The sequence below is a fragment of the Myotis nattereri genome (genome assembly GCF_964212035.1).
Source record: "Myotis nattereri genome assembly, chromosome: 9".
NCBI lineage: Eukaryota > Metazoa > Chordata > Mammalia > Chiroptera > Vespertilionidae > Myotis > Myotis nattereri.
The window spans coordinates 70,555,891-70,572,163 of NC_138084.1; the positions used below are offsets into that span (position 1 = coordinate 70,555,891).

Here is a 16,273-nt window from a genome sequence, read left to right on the forward strand (position 1 = left end):
AAAATGATGAAAGCTGTGAGTCTACAGTATTTACTACTGTTCTATTCCCCAAAATACAGTTAGGACATAATTAGCTATTAAAAATTTATAAAATTTAATAGAAAAGTTTGCTATGAGTTACCCACTTTTGCATTAAATTTGCCTTTATTAAATCAAAACATCATGGCTCTCACTCTTAAATTAAATCACCAAAATGATTAGAAGTTACAAAAAAGTTCTGAGAACAATTATAATTTAAAACAATAAATCTTCGACTTTGAAAAATAGCCTGTATTTCCTTCCTTTGGCATTCTTGTATTGGATAAGCAAATATGCCAAGAGCAAACTATTTGCTAAACATAAGGACCACATTTATTACAATCCTTAAAGAATTTATCCATTGTTAGCAGTCATTTAATTAGAGAAAATGATGAGCACTAAATTAATTCTTCACAATAGACTTGGTCTAATAATTGACATATGCTATCTTAGAACTCATGTATAAGATTTAAAATTAGAAACAAAATTCCAATTTCCTATGAGTTTCAGAACAGGCATTTGACTATAATCAGCAAAACCTTAAGTGTTTTAAATCAGCTTTCCTTTATCAGGCAGCTCGCAAAGCCTCTTGGGGTTGGGCAGATTCCGTGAAATGCTCCTGTAGTCACTCTGATAATGCTGTGAGCCTTCACTGCTCCAGCACACCCTATTGGACTGACTTCAAAATCGTATGTTAAAAATTTTACTCAATATCAAACAAGAAGTAAAACAATTTGTAAGAAAATTTGAAACGTGTATCATAATGAATAAAAATCCATGTTGAGCCATACTTTCCCAATGGGGAGTTCTTCTCTAAGTTGCTCCTTTCCTCAAGTACGAAATCTTCACTCCTCTGGATATTCAGTTACCAGCAACTTGTAAGTTGCTACTTTGGATTGACTAAGAGGAACAAGGTAAGAGTTGCCTTCTAACATTTAAAAAATGTTTATTTTTCAAATATATAAATATATATGTACATGTATTTGGCAAGTTTACTGTTCATGTTAAGATTGCAACACTTTTACTTATGCTTTTCAGGTCTTTCCTATGTTGTGGTTTCTCTCTTCCTCATAGGTAACTGGTACTTATTACTTGTTTAAAGCAGAATATCTTCCTATCAGGAAACCTGAGGCTATACATCCCTAATCAAGAGACTAAAATACCAAAATATTTCTATGCTACAGATTAAGGGATCAATTATATAACTGAATTATATGAGAGCAGGAGGTTTCTGCCTTGTTTTTAATGAATTTGGATATGGCAGAACAAATATTAGGTATAGATATATTAAGTGTATTAGAAAAAACACACTTAACTTTTTGATATTTTGACTCTGCAATCAAAATGACCAACCTATCTCCATACATGTTTCAAACAACTGAAGAAACAATATAAGCTTCACTTTTCCAAAACAAGCTCTCAAGCCATATAAAATAAAAAATACTCCTTATCCTTAAAAAACAAACAACTAAAACAGCAGTCTCTTGATTAAAGAAAGCCAACATTTGTAAGTTGGAAAAATTTAATACCATTCTTAGGTCACCATTAAAATCCAGTTATTATACTGAAGCAGTGTTTGAACAAATAATTTGATACTTATTAAATACTTATCTTCTCACCTACATCTGCCCTCTCCCAATGGTGTGTAGACCAGCTCACTCTTTTGACCAAAAGAAACCAAGAGTGCTATTTCTAGTTTTAATTGCATTTTAAAAACAACACATAACAGCATTTTTCAGTGCACAAATATCTGAAGATCCTTCCTTGTGCAAGTACATTTTTGTAAGAGAGGAAAAAGGAGAAAAAAAGCAGTAAGAATCCCACCCTCACCCTTCCCAACTGTATTTCTTCTGGTGGGTATAAGTCAAATTTCCTTTTAAAAGTTCATAAAGGGCTCTTCATGAATGCAAGTGTCTCCCACAAAAGAGCATGCTGTTAAAGAGTGTGTGACATGAAGGGAATGCCATCATGCTAACTAATGTGGTTGGCAAAATATAGTTGTTTTGTTAGGTAAGGCAGAGATTTTAATATTTATGTAATCAAAGTCCAAATAAACCTTCAGCACAAACTGTTGCAACTTTCTGCCCAAGCACTCCAAAATTTGAGTTCTTAATGTTGTCCAAGATGTTCAAAATTATGCCATATAAATGAAAGTGTTGATATCAGATTCATCTCTTCTGATGTATTTGTGCTCTATTAGCCATTCTATTTGCTCTTTTATCATTTTCTTTTGTGGCAAGAACATGTTTTTCAAAATTTCTACTAATTCAGTCTGCAGCTGAGCATTACTAATTTTCTTTCTCATCTTCATTATTTGTATGATAGCCTCCTAAAACAAAAAATAAAAATGAAAGAGAATAATTAGATTATTTTAAGTAAAGGAAAACAAAAAATGACTTTTTATGTCTATTATCTTCTATCCAACATCTATCCAAATGATAAATAATCACTAAGACAGCGATTTTCAACCAGTGTGCCACGGTATTCCACAAGAATTTTTAAAACATGCAATACTATTTATTTAGCAGGGGCACCGACCTCTTTTCTCTTAGACTGTCAAATTAACAACAGCCATGTGGTGTGCATGCCCTGTCTTGAGCCATAAATAAAGTCACATAACAGAGTTGCATCCTATTTGTCACGTTGCATAATAAGGTTGTGCCTAGAAATCCTTATGTAAAAGTATAGGCACTTAATTTTTTTAAAAGTCACTTTGGAACAAAAAGGGTAGATAATTATTATTATTACTATTTTTTGTAAGCCAGTCAAAATTATACCTTTTTTTTTTTTTGTCAGATCGGTATAAAGTAAACTTTTTGGTGTGTTGCAGAAATTTACTAATTAGTTTGTGTGTGTAATGAGATTAAAAAAGGTTGAAAATCACTACACTAGGAGATTAACATTGAGACCAGTATCTTTTATTTTTGCTCACTGTAAAAGATAATCTGATTATAGAGATTTTGGAAAACGAGAAAAAGCAAAATTACCTATTCTCTCTCTGCTGAAAGAAAACCAGACTAATGCTTTAGCCCAGGGGTGGGCAAACTTTTTGACTCGAGGGCCACAATGGGTTCTTAAACTGGACCGGAGGGCCGGAACAAAAGCATGGATGGAGTGTTTGTGTGAACTAATATAAATTCAAAGTAAACATCATTACATAAAAGGGTACGGTCTTTTTTTTTTAATATTTTTATTCATTTCAAACGGCCCGGATCCGGCCCGCGGGCAGTAGTTTGCCCACGGCTACTTTAGCCAATTCCTTTCATTCCTTTTTCCACACTATGTATATGTTAAAAATTTATATTACCTGTGAGCACAATATGTATATAATCCAGTATTGTGTTAAAAATTAATTAAGAGCCCGGCTGGCGAGGCTCAGTAGTTGAATGTCGACCCATGAACCAGGAGGTCACAGTTCAATTCCTGGTCAGGGTACATGTCTGGGTTGTGAGCTTGATCCCAAGTGTGGGGTGTGAGGAGGCAGCTAATCAATGATTCTTTCTCATCATTGGTGTTTTTATCTCTCTCTCTCCCTTCCTCTCTGAAATCAATAAAAGTATTTTTTAAAAAATCAAGATTCAACAAAACCCTTACACATACTTCTCCCCTTGCATTCAGTTATTTCTTTATGTAGTAAGAGAGGCTAGTTGGTGTCTGTTTTAAGACATCAATAATTACTATGATTTATATATTTATCAGATTAATAAATCGTATTTGTTATAAATACTATCTTCAATTTGTACCGATTCAACTAAATCTTTTTCAATTTCTTCAGGAGTAAACATTTTTATCTATGTCAATTTATTCAATATTTTCCTTGATGGTTTAATTCCTACACTGTTACTTGGAGATCAAGTGAATTCTTCCCATTCTCAATATATCCAGAGGCCAAGCTCCTGATCACAGGGGTTTAGGTCAAGGGTCCACACAGAAAGAAGGAAGAGGGAAAGTTTGTCCCTTTAAGCATTTGAGGATTAGAGAAACCAGGGAGGAGGAGGAGAACAATTGTAAATGTCCCAATTTCTCCCTTCTAGATTTGTAGTGGTAAGATGGTGGTTGTGATAAAGAAGTTAAGATGAAAACTGAAATCAATAAAAATATATTTTAAAAATATTTAAAACATTTATTTTTAGAGAGAGAGGAAGGGAGCAGGACAGAGAAACATCGATGTGAGAGCAAAACATCGACTGGCTGCCTCCTGCACACCCCCTACTGGGGACTGAGCCTAAAACCTGCGCATGTGCCCTGACCAGGAGTCGAATGGGCAACCGGTCAGTGCACGGGACAGCACCCAACCGACTGAGCCACACCGGCCAGTGGCTGGTCCCCATTTACTGTGCTGGAGGTCCCTAGAAGAGTGGTATGATACGATGGAAATAATCGGCACTCCTGAATCTCTCTCCATTCCCACATGACGCAGAGTTTAGAGTTAATGAACCTGCCACAGGGCAGGAGAGTGATCCTGCAGCAGCGGAGGATGTGACAGTGTGCCATGTAGGCCACGGGCCACACTGAAGATGTGGCCTAGTCTCAGAGAGCTCAAGAGCTCAGTGAGAGCAGAGGATGGCAGTGAGAGCAGGGAAGTGGCTATGTGGCCCTTACCAACTGCAAAAAGAATAAATCCTAGTTCCTCTGCTACAGACAGCAGCAGTAGATAGCAAATTCCCATCTGACAGAGAAAGCTCTCCACAGCTGCCATGAGCAAGAACCCAGGACACTGTCACAGCTTATAAACATGACAACCCCGTCACTGCCACTACAAGGCCAGATGAATTCCTTTCACCCTCAATACAGCCAGATGCCATCTGTGAAAATAGCAAATAATGCAAATGGGTGGGATCGGACCAGGGAGAAATAAGAAAGGCTCAGCATGGCCTAAAGGAACAGCTCAGGTTACTAGACTGGGCACAACTCTGGGTCAGTTTAAGACAACACAAAAAACCTCCATTTTCTCTGCACATCTAATAGTAGGACTTTACCCGCCACCCCATTATACATCTCAGCTCTAATCCATCTGAAATTTATCTGTCCTGGTGTCACCATAAACTAGGAATACATCATAATTTTTCCTCCAAAAAGTAAAATTTCCCAAAACTTGTTCTTGAATAATCCATTCCCGTTTCATTGGCCATGAAAATTATTTCCTTTATTGTAAAGTTTGTCTGTACTTATATAGGAGACTTACTTCTGAGTTATTTTCCTCAAGTAATCTGCTTGTCATATTTTTGTAGATATTTTTTGTTAACCCTCACCTGCAGATATATTTTTCCATTGATTTAAAAAAATATATATTTTTATTGATTTCAGAGAAGAAGGGAGGAGAGATAGAAACATCAATGATGAGAATCATTGATCAGCTGCTTCCTGCATGCCCCCTGCAATCTGGGCATGTGCCCTGGACCAGAATCGAACCCGGGACCCTTCAGTTTGTAGGCTGACGCTCTATCCACTGAGCCAAACCAGCTAGGGCTCCATTGATTTTTAGAGAGAGTGGAAGGGAGAAGGAGAGACAGAGAAACATCGAGATTGGTTGCTTCCTGCATGCTCCTCAATGGGGGCCAGGGATCAAGCCTGCAACCGAGGTACATGCTCTTGACCAAAATCGAGCCTAGGACCCATCAGTCCAAGGGCTGATGCTCTAACCACTGAACAAACTGGCTAGGGCATTTTGTAGATATTTTAATAAGTTTTAATATTTGGCAAGGCAAGCTCACCATCATCACCCTATTATTTTTTTAAGTTTTCAAGCATATTATTCTGATAAAACTGAGAATCAATATATAAAATTCCAAAAATATTCTTGGTTGAATTTTGTATGCAATTTGGTAAACTTGATACTAATATGGTAAAAACTGACTCATTAAGTTATTCAGTCTTTTCATTAAGGAATATAGTATTTCATGTTGAGCAAAGGTAGCCAGAAACAAAGAGTACATATACTGTCTGATTTAATTTTTATGAAGAACTAGAACAGGCAAAACTAAGCAATGGTGATAAGAATCAAGTGGGCTGGAAGCGGGGACAGTGGCTGGATGGGAGATATGGTGAAATTACTGGAGTGATAGAAATGTTTTGGGTTTTTTTGTTGCTGTTTTTAAAAATGTTTTATTGATTTCAGAGAGAGGAAGGGAGAGGGAGACAGAGAGAGAAACATCAATATGTGAGAAACATTGATCCGCTGCCTTCTACACACCCCTCACTGGGATTGAGCCCGCAACCTGGGCATGTGCCCCAACTGGGAATTGAAATGAGACCTCCTGGTTTATGGAACGATGCTCATCCAACTGAGCCACACCAGCTGGGAAAAATGTTCTGTATTTTAATTGAGATGATGGTCATACAGGTATATACATTTATGAAAACTCACTGGAAACTATACTTTGAAAGGCACATTCTGTTATATGCAAATTACACTCCACTAAAAACTTTTAGTAACAAAAGAGCATGATCTCTTTATTCATATTTTCTTTTCAGTCTCAGTAAAGGTCCATTCTCTTCATATAAGATCCTAAACACTACTTTTTAAAGAAATACTTATGAATTTTATGATTTCTTCTTTACCTCTTGTTTTAAAATTTGTTTACTGATAAATAGAAATGCAATTTTTATTTATTCATCTTTACTCCTTTATCATATTATATAATCTCTAAGTAACAAAAAATTTTACCTTCCGCAAACCTCAAAGGGAAGGTAGGAGAGGGCGGGGGTAAGGGGAAGAGATCAACCAAAGGACTTGTATGCATGCATATAAGCCTAACCAATGGTCACAGACACCAGGAGGGTGAGGGCATGAGTGGGGGTGGGGTGGGGGGGGGGGGCAATGGGTGGGATAAGGACACATATGTAATACCTTAATCAATAAAAAAAAAAAATTTAACCTTTTCTCATTGCATTGGCCAGTAGTTTAAAATAATACTAAGTAAAAATTGTAAAAGTGGCATAGTTGGTTTTAATAGATGTATTTCTAAAGTTACAATGGTCGTATATTAGCTTGTAATAGGTATTCTTTATTATGTTCAGAAGGTATCATAACCCTAGCTTTAAAATGTTTTTAAAAATGTTCCCTAATTTCATATTTCAATGGAATTAGAAGTCAAATAAAAATGTAAATATATCAATCCCAGAATTGTAATTTCTTGCTGAGATACATTTAATCAGGTGTGGTCAAATGAAGACAGAACCTAAAACCAAGGGTTGGCACAACCTACAGAATCTACCATACAGACATCTCTTTTTTTTCTTTTCTTTTTGTTAATCCTTACCTGAGGATATTTTCCCATTGCTTTTAGATAGAGTGGAGGGGAGGGAGAGGGGGAGAGAGGAAAGAGGAAAAAAGAGAGAGAGAGAGAGAGAAAGCGAGGCACACACTGGGGATCAAACCTGCAACCTAGGCACATGCCCTTGAATCGAACCCAAGACCCTTTGGTGCCCAAGCCAATGCTCTAACTACTGAGCAACATTGGCCAGGGCAGACAGACATCTCAGTACAATTTTTAAATTCCAGTAAAATGAAAATTAGGTCAAAAAAGGAAAAAAATAAAAATTAGGTCTTCCTTACAAAAAGGTTGAATACATGCTTTTAAATGTAAAAAAAAATGTTTGAAGAATTAAACAACATCAAAATGCCAAAGTTTAAAAAAATTTAGACATTCTGTCTTAATATTACAAACCTGGGTTCTTAGTATTCGTAGTTGAACTATTCCTTCATTCTCTTCTTCTCTCATTCTTTCTGTAGTGAGCTGCAAGCGTCCAATCAAGTTGATTTTACCCCTTTTCTGAACTTTTGCATTTTTTCTATAAAAAACATTGAATCAAATTATTTTACAGTGAGAGGCCTTGTAAACATCATATTATAACAACAAGGTCTGAGAGAAAAGAGTTAGATATATTTTAAAAATTAATATCCAGAATTATTTAAAGGATAAGTAACAAATAACCAACATACATAGCTTTTTCTAAAATAAACTCTATGACTTCACTCAAACACAATAAAGACTCCATTAATAAAATATAGGTGATTACACTCCTTGTAATAACAAAGTGAATATAATTTACATTGCCATGAATGCGATTAGATATTTAAAGATATATATGTTGTAATTCAGCATTATCTTATATACATATACATACGTACATATACACACACAGACATATATATACATATATATATTTAATTTCAGAGAGGGAGATACAAACATCAACGAGAAAGAATCATTGATGGGCTGCCTCCTGCATGCCCCCTACTGGGGATTGAGCCTGCAATCCAGGCACGTGTCCTGACCAGGAATCAAACCGTGACCTCCTGGTTCATAGGTACATGCTCAACTACTGAGCCATGCCGGCTGGGCCAGCATTATCTTTTAACTGGAACTTTTGAAAAACTTTTATATATTGACTGATTTCAGAGAGAGAGGAAGGGAGAGAGGGGGGAAGGGGATAAGTAGGGAAGGAGGAAAGGAGAGAGAGAAAGAGAAGGAGAGAGGGAGAGGGAGGAAGGAGGAAGGGGGAGAGGGGGAGAGAGAAAGAAAGAGAGAGAAAGAGAGAGAGAGAGAGAGAGAGAGAGAGAGAGAGAGAGAGAGAGAGAGATTTGTTGTTCCACTTATTTATGTATGCATTCATTGGCTGATTCACTTATTTATGCATGCATTCATTGGCTGATTCTTGTATGTGTCCTGACCAGGGATGGAACTGCAACGTTGACATATTGGGACAATGCTCTAACCAACTGAACTACCCAGCCAGAGCCTAACTGAATCTTAAGGAAAAAAAAATGCTTTGTGTGCATAAAGCTACTTTAAAATGCAAAAAGATGATTTACTTTAAAGGTGAAAAGCAATACAGTATAATGTCAGACACAAAAATGTATCCATGAAAAACATGTAAAGAAATAAATACCTCCATGGACACAGACAGTAGTGGGGTGAGGACATGTGCTGGGGGGTGGGAGAGGCCGGGGAGAGATCAGTGGGGTAAAAGGAGACATACGTAATACTTTAAACAATAAATAATTTAAATTAAAAAAAGAAATAAACATCTCTAGTTCATTAATGTTTAATGAACAGCTCACTGGCATATTCTAGAGCAGCAGGTTTTTCAACTAGTGTGCCACAAGAATTTTTAAAACATACAGTACTGTACCTGACTACTTAGTCAGGGGCACTGACCTCTCTTCCCTTAGACCAGCCGTGGGCAAACTACCGCCCGCGGGCCAGATCCGGCCCGTTTGAAATGAATAAAACTAAAAAAAAAAAAAGACCGTACCCTTTTATGTAATGATGTTTACTTTGAATTTATATTAGTTCACACAAACACTCCATCCATGCTTTTGTTCCGGCCCTCCGGTCCAGTTTAAGAACCCACTGTGGCCCTCGAGTCAAAAAGTTTGCCCACCCCTGCCTTAGACTGTCAAATAAAAAATGACTACAACACAACAATAGCTATCTGATGTGAATAAATCAAAATTATACTTTTTTTTTGTCAGATTGGCAATAACATATTTTTGGTATGCTGCAAAATTTTAGTAGTTTATGTGTGCCATGATATGAAAAAGGTTGAAAATCGCTGCTCTAGAATGATGAAGAGTATACGGGTGTGTTTTAAATACCAAAATTCAAACAAGGTATTTTTGTTTTAGATCAACCAACATAAACCTTACATTAAACTGAATTCCTGGTTCACTGAGAAGAGGGTACCTTCGGTAAAGTCTTTGGGTGAGTTGACTTGAGGTTCGTACAATAAAACTTGCCGTTTGAGCTTTGGGAAAGCTACTAAAGACTATAAATAAAGAGAAAACAATTAGCACCTATGAACAGTATTAAACACTAAGATCAATTCTCCACCATGCCCAATAGAGGTGAGAAAAGATTATATAATTCAACCTTTTATTTGGTACCTCCATGAATATACTAATGTAAATGCATAATGAGAACAGAGAGAATGAGGAGAAAAGAGTTGCTTATGAGGAAGCAATGCATGTTCCCTTTACAATACATCAAGAAACTAGAGGGACTGGTCATACATGACCCACAGCAAACACCACTTGCCAGTTATATACCAGCTGTTTCTCTCTAGGTAATAACTTATTTTGGAACTTTTAAGATGTCTATGGAGTAGGGATAAAATGTAGTTATGAGCAGGAGGCTAATGAGTACATTTTATAAGGCCACAAAAAACCAAAGTTGTCTAATTCTTAGATTTTTGGTCATAGATCTTTGAACACATTCTCATAAAGAAATCTTTGGTCACACTCCTCAGAGATACTATTTAACTACCAACGCAATCGTTCTCTCCTTTTTCTGCCTTTCTCCATCTCAGTTACTTGTTTGTTTTCACTTTCCTTTTTTCCATAAATACGTCATTAAAATGCATTTTTCTTGGTTAAAACTCATTTGAAATTGTTATGAATTCATAAATTTATTATAAGCAAATCAACACATTTTTCTGCTATGTGACAGTATAAAATTTTAAAAATAAAAAACAAACCCATAAAGTCCTTCTAAGCTCAGCATCAGGGAGTTCAGTTGCAAGTTTTAGATTTTCAAAGCTGATTTTCTCTCTGGGTCTTTGGTTCCAGGCAAACAACACAGCCAGCTGAAATGTTGTTACCTCCAAATCATATTGACCTACTTCATTCTTAAATGTTATCTATAACATAACAGATAATACAATTAGTTAAAACTAAGAATCTTTTCATAATGATCACCATCTATCTACTATAGTATCTCTTACGTGAGATTACATATGGATAACACTGGTAGCTGCCTTCCAATATCCATTCTTAACTGTCTTACAAGGCATTAAGATATTTAACAGACCTCAATGACTGCCCAGAATAAAGGCTTATCTCCCAACTTTCCCTGGAACAAAATGTAGCTATATGACTGAGTTCTGGCCTATGAGATACAAGTGGAAATGATGGGGGAAACTTCTAAAAGTTGCCCTTAAATGAACATATACCCTCATCTTTCTGTTGTGAGGAAAGACATAGTAAGGATCATATTGAATTCTGTGGACAAAGGCAATATCTTAAGGAAGGGATATAATTAGAAGCCTATGTCCCTAACAAGTTCATGGAAGAGATCTACTACTCCTGCTCAGACTTTATATGTGAGAAGCAAACCTATCTTGTTTAAGCAACTCTTATTTGGAATCCTGACACTTTCAGTCAAACCAATATCTTAACTAACACATTTACTTACAATTCCATTTGACATGAGATGATGCCAATGTAATTTTCTACCACTATGATTTTTTTTATAGAATTCTTCTACTTCAGGTATCAAATCCTCCAGTTCAGTAGGAAGTGAGACAAAGACTTTCTCAGAGCTTCTTGACCAAGCACCGGCATTCAAAATTTTTATATTTACTGAATCAGCTATAAACAAAAATATCAGAAAAATATAAAGTAAATTTTGACAATCGATAAAAATTCAAAATAAATAAGCATGTATATTACATACAGGGTAAGCTTTGGTGAAAATAAACAGGACTAAAGATTTTAAAAGTGTATACTTGTTGACCCGCCTGGGTGGCTCAGTAATTGACCATTCACCCATGAACAGGAGGTCACAGTTTGAATCCTGGTCAGGGTACCTGCTTGGGATGTGGGCTTAATCCCCAGTAGGGGGCGTGCAGGAGGCAGCCAGTCAACGATTCTCTCTCATCATTGATGTTTCTATCTCTCCCTCCCTCTCCCTTCCACTCTGAGAGCAATAAAAACGTATTTTTTTTAAATAAAAAGTGTACTCTTGCTTCTAAAATAAGGATTAGCAAATATAAACTCTATTTTGCAGATGTCTAAGGAATGTGATCTTTGCAATATCCTTGTATCTATTACTGCCAGTGTTTATTTTTAATTTACTGGAAAACAAAGATATTTCTTGTAAAAAAAGTTTAAAAAATATGTGTGTATCATATACAAAATTATAAAATGATACCTGGCAAAGCCAATTTATTATTTTTGTGCATTTCCTTAAAAGCTTGGTTCAAATCTTCAGATACTTTTATGTCCTGAAACATTCTAGCAAGCTTGTTTACGTAGTCTGCTGGCATACCAACCTCCTATGAAAACCAAAGACAGAAGCATTAAATAATACCCTTCCTCTCACTTATTACAATGTTTATAGTCTACTACCTACTAAATGCAATTCTTAGGAAGTAAATAAGATAGTACAGGCAATCCTGGCTTTCTTTGCACAATTCCAATACGCATGAATTTCAGTTACTTAGTATAATAAATAACTCCAGGACACCAACAACACAGTTCAACTTTCAGTTACCACTATGTGTTAAATATGAGTAATGCATATTTACTCATAACTAAAGTTTTTTCACAAAGAAATAAAACACAAAGTTTATTTTAAATTACAGTGTACTAAATAAATACTGATTTTGCTAATTTTTCATTTTTCCTACATATTTATATATAGTAAGAGCTTTTAATGTATTGACAAAAATTTCTGAAGTCAGTCACAAAATATTTTTTCCACTGACTTAATATTAAGATCACTTTGCATAGTCTCAGTTTGCACAATAATTTTCATTATCCCACACTACAAAGCAGGTTTACCTATAAATCTGCAATTTGAAATATATATAAATGAAAGACATAAAATATTCATGTATAATAAAGATAATTATTATATATAATTTTATTATTATATATCAATATAATCTAATCTAATAAAAGAGAAACATGATAATTGGCGTACGACCGCCACCCTTCCCATTGGCTAATAACAGCGATATGCAAATTAACTGCCAACTAAGATGGCAGTTAACTGCCAACAAAGATGGCGGCTAATTTGCATACTGCAGGCAGGATGGGACAGCGGCATCCTGCCTGCCCCTCCGCCATCCAGGCCTGCTATCTGTGACCTGGATGGCAGGAAACCCAACCCAGGGCTGGTGGGGCGTGACCGCAACTGTCCCCTACTGGCCAAGACCCCAACCGGCTCTCCCGCCGGCAGACCGGGGCTGGCGGGGCGGCTGCGGCTTCCGCCCGCAGGGCGGGTTGGGGCGTGAGTGCGGGCGGACGCCCCCCGACCCGCTCCCGCTGGCAGACCCGGGCTTGCAGGGCGGCTGCGGTGTCCGCCTGCAGTCACGCCCCCAACCCGCTGAGCCAAACCAGTTAGGGCTACAGTAAATTCTTTGAAGCTGTAGGGAGAGTGGGTAGTAACCAGGATGAGGTTGAATGGACCAGGATGGGATGGAATTGAGACGGGCTGAGACAGGATGGGGATTTGAAGATGGGTCCCAGATTCTGAGGGCCTTACATGAAGCCCCTCAAGATGAGGAGTTTGGCCAAAACCGGTTTGGCTCAGTGGATAGAGCGTCGGCCTGCGGACTGAAAGGTCCCAGGTTCGATTCCGGTCAAGGGCATGTGCCTGGGTTGCGGGCACATCCCCGGTAGGAGATGTGCAGGAGGCAGCTGATCGATGTTTCTCTCTCATCGATGTTTCTAGCTCTCTATCTCTCTCCCTCTCTGTAAAAAATCAATAAAATATATTTTTTAAAAGATGAGGAGTTTGGATTTCCTCCTGCCCAGAGGTGGAGACTCTTAGCAGGGAAGTCGCATCCTCAGAATTCTCCTCAAGGGATCACTCGCCGGCAGACCCGGGCTTGCAGGGTGGCTGCGGCATCCGCCTGGGGGTGTGAGTGCAGGCGGTCGCCCGGCTTTGGCCGGCAGACCTGGGCTATCGGGGCGGCTGCGGCGTCCGCCCACAGTCACGCCCCCAACCCGCTCTCCCGGCAGTCCGGGGGAGCTAGGGGTCCCTTGCCCAGGCCTAAAGCCTTGGTCAAAGATGTTAGGCCTGGGCAGGGGTGGAGCCTGCAATCCGGGGAGCTGGGGGTCCCCTGCACAGACCTAACGCCTTGGCCAGAGGTGTTAGGCCTGGGCAGGGGCGGAACCAGCCATAGCAGGGAGCAGGGGCGGAGTCAGCGATCCTGGGCAGCTGGGGGTCCCCTGCCCAGGCCTAAGGTCAGAGGCATTAGGTCTAGTGCCGGGAGCCGGTCCATCCTTGCTGTTTCAAGGGACCTGGCATATATGGCATACTGTTCTTAATATGTTTGCTCACCTTTTTGGCACTATGTGTTTTAACCAAGGTCACCTCTCTGAGAAAGGTTGTTTCCCCAGGTAGGGATTTTCCCCTGAAGTTAAGGAGGGAATAAAACCCCTTAACTAAGTGCCAGGCGGGTAATTAATCACTTTAACTACGAACAATCATGCTTAAGCTACATAATCTTTACTCCCTGGAATGGAGATAAGAAACGCCCTAACCTTTGGAATAGAGATTGATAGGATTAGAATCAACAGTATAAATACAGATGTAACAAGACAACAACACACAGAACCTAAATAGAACCTAGACACAGAACCTAGAGACAGAAGAACTTCGCCGGAGAGAACATGGCAAAAGATCCTGGACAGAAACTAGCCACAGAACCTAGCAAGAGAACCTGGCTGAAGAACCTAGAGACAGAACCTGGCTACAGAACCTGGATAGAACATGGCAAGAGAACCTGACTAGAGCCTGGTGACTGAACTTGGCTGGAGAACCTGGACAGAACCTAGAGACAGAACCTAGCAAGAGAACATGAACACAGAACCTGGCTGGAGATCCTAACCAGAACTTTGCTGGAGATCCTGACCAGAACCTGGCTAGAGATCCTGGCTAGACTTCTGATCAACTGAACGCTGTCTCCATGTCATTCCTTCTTCGCCGACTCTGTCCACACCTTTGGGGACCCCTGGACCTGCTGGGGTTGGACCCCAGCAGTCTAGACAGGGGCAGAGCAGGAGATCCTGGGGAGCTGGGGGTCCCCTGCCCAGGCCTAACGCCTTGGCCAGAGGCGTTAGGCCTGGGCAGGGGTGGAGGCTGCAACCGCGGGGAGCTGGGGGTCCCCTGCCCAGGCCTAAGGCCTTGGTCAGAGGCATTAGGTCTAGGCAGGGGCAGAGCGGGAGATTGCGGGGAGCTGGGGGTCCCCTGCCCAGGCCTAATGCCTTGGCCAGAGGCATTAGGCCTGGGCAGGGGCAGAGCCTGCAACCGTGGGGGGCAGGGGCGGAGTCAGCAAACCTTGCTGGCTGCAGTGACTGGCAGTAGCTGCAGCAGCGGGGTGATGGGGCTGGTGCCTTCCCCTGATCAGCCCGGTCACCTCCCACAAAGGGAGGCCAGACTGCGGCTTAGGCCCGCTCCCCAAGGGGAGCTGGGAGCGGGCCTAAGCCATCAATAGGACATCCCCTGAGGGCTCCCAGTATGTGAGAGTGGGCAGGCTGGGCTGAGGGACACCTCCCCCCACCAGTGCACGAATTTCGTGCACCACGCCCCTAGTACAGTATATAATACCATATGTACAAATGAAAAACACATTTTAATGTAACTCAAATTCCATTAAAATGAACTGGGAGAAACAGACAAAATATTTTGATAGGGGAATTCAGTCACAATCAGCAATGATTACCCTAAATAAGCCATCATCTTTTACCTATTGGTTCTTTTTGATATACAGAAGAATTTAGTATGAAAAACACTTTAAAAATGAAATGATCTGTTCTGTGGCCTATTTAATAAGGTCAGTTCAAATGAGTAAAGGTGCTTCACTAAAATTCTTCATTAAATAATAACATTAGATATCACATTATTTTATCTAATTGATGCTATATGCTTATAAAATATTCCCTATTTCTTCGACACTGAAGATATCACAAAAATGTGTTACTTAACCCCACCTATGAACCATGTGTTATATTAAGAAAACCAAATATTTTTAAATTCACTTACTCTTAGCCACTCGACCATATTCTCTTCAATTTCACTATCAGCAGAGATGTCCAATATAAGACGTCGTGTCAAATGAGCTTTGTGATATCTCATAAAAACATCTTTGTTTTGTACGTATTTGAGTACCAAGAGCTGTACAGAAAACAAGGTTACTGTTAATCCTATCTAATAAAAGAGAAACATGGTAATTGGTGTATGACCGATTGGCTAATCAGGGTGATATACAAATTAACTGCCAGCCAAGATGGCGGCCGGCAGCCAGGCAGCTTGAAACTAACATGAGGCTTGCTTGCTTCAGTGATGGAGGAAACCAACCTTCCCCTCCTGCCTTGCCGGCCTCTGAGCCTGCAGTTTAAAAAACATTGTAACAAATACAGAAGCTAAACAAAACCCCAGAAACCAGCTTTCAGCTAGCCGGGATCTCAGAGCTGGAACTGATACAGAGTTTCGATTATAGAACCGAAACAAACCAGATA

The 16,273-nt window shown here is 39.2% G+C and overlaps 1 protein-coding gene across 1 annotated transcript in view; it reads right to left on the reverse strand.

The window, feature by feature from the left end:
- Positions 1-1,347: 1,347 nt before the first annotated feature.
- CUL5 (cullin 5) overlaps positions 1,348-16,273 on the reverse strand; it is a 102,454-nt gene continuing 87,528 nt past the window's right edge. Inside the window, exons 13-19 of the mRNA XM_081098786.1 lie at positions 15,798-15,929; positions 11,955-12,078; positions 11,217-11,392; positions 10,501-10,662; positions 9,674-9,792; positions 7,689-7,812; positions 1,348-2,347 (exon numbers count right to left, since the gene is read on the reverse strand). Coding sequence (XP_080954912.1) covers positions 2,153-2,347; positions 7,689-7,812; positions 9,674-9,792; positions 10,501-10,662; positions 11,217-11,392; positions 11,955-12,078; positions 15,798-15,929 — 1,032 coding nt within the window. The 3' untranslated portion in view covers positions 1,348-2,152. The remainder of the gene's footprint in view (positions 2,348-7,688; positions 7,813-9,673; positions 9,793-10,500; positions 10,663-11,216; positions 11,393-11,954; positions 12,079-15,797; positions 15,930-16,273) is intronic.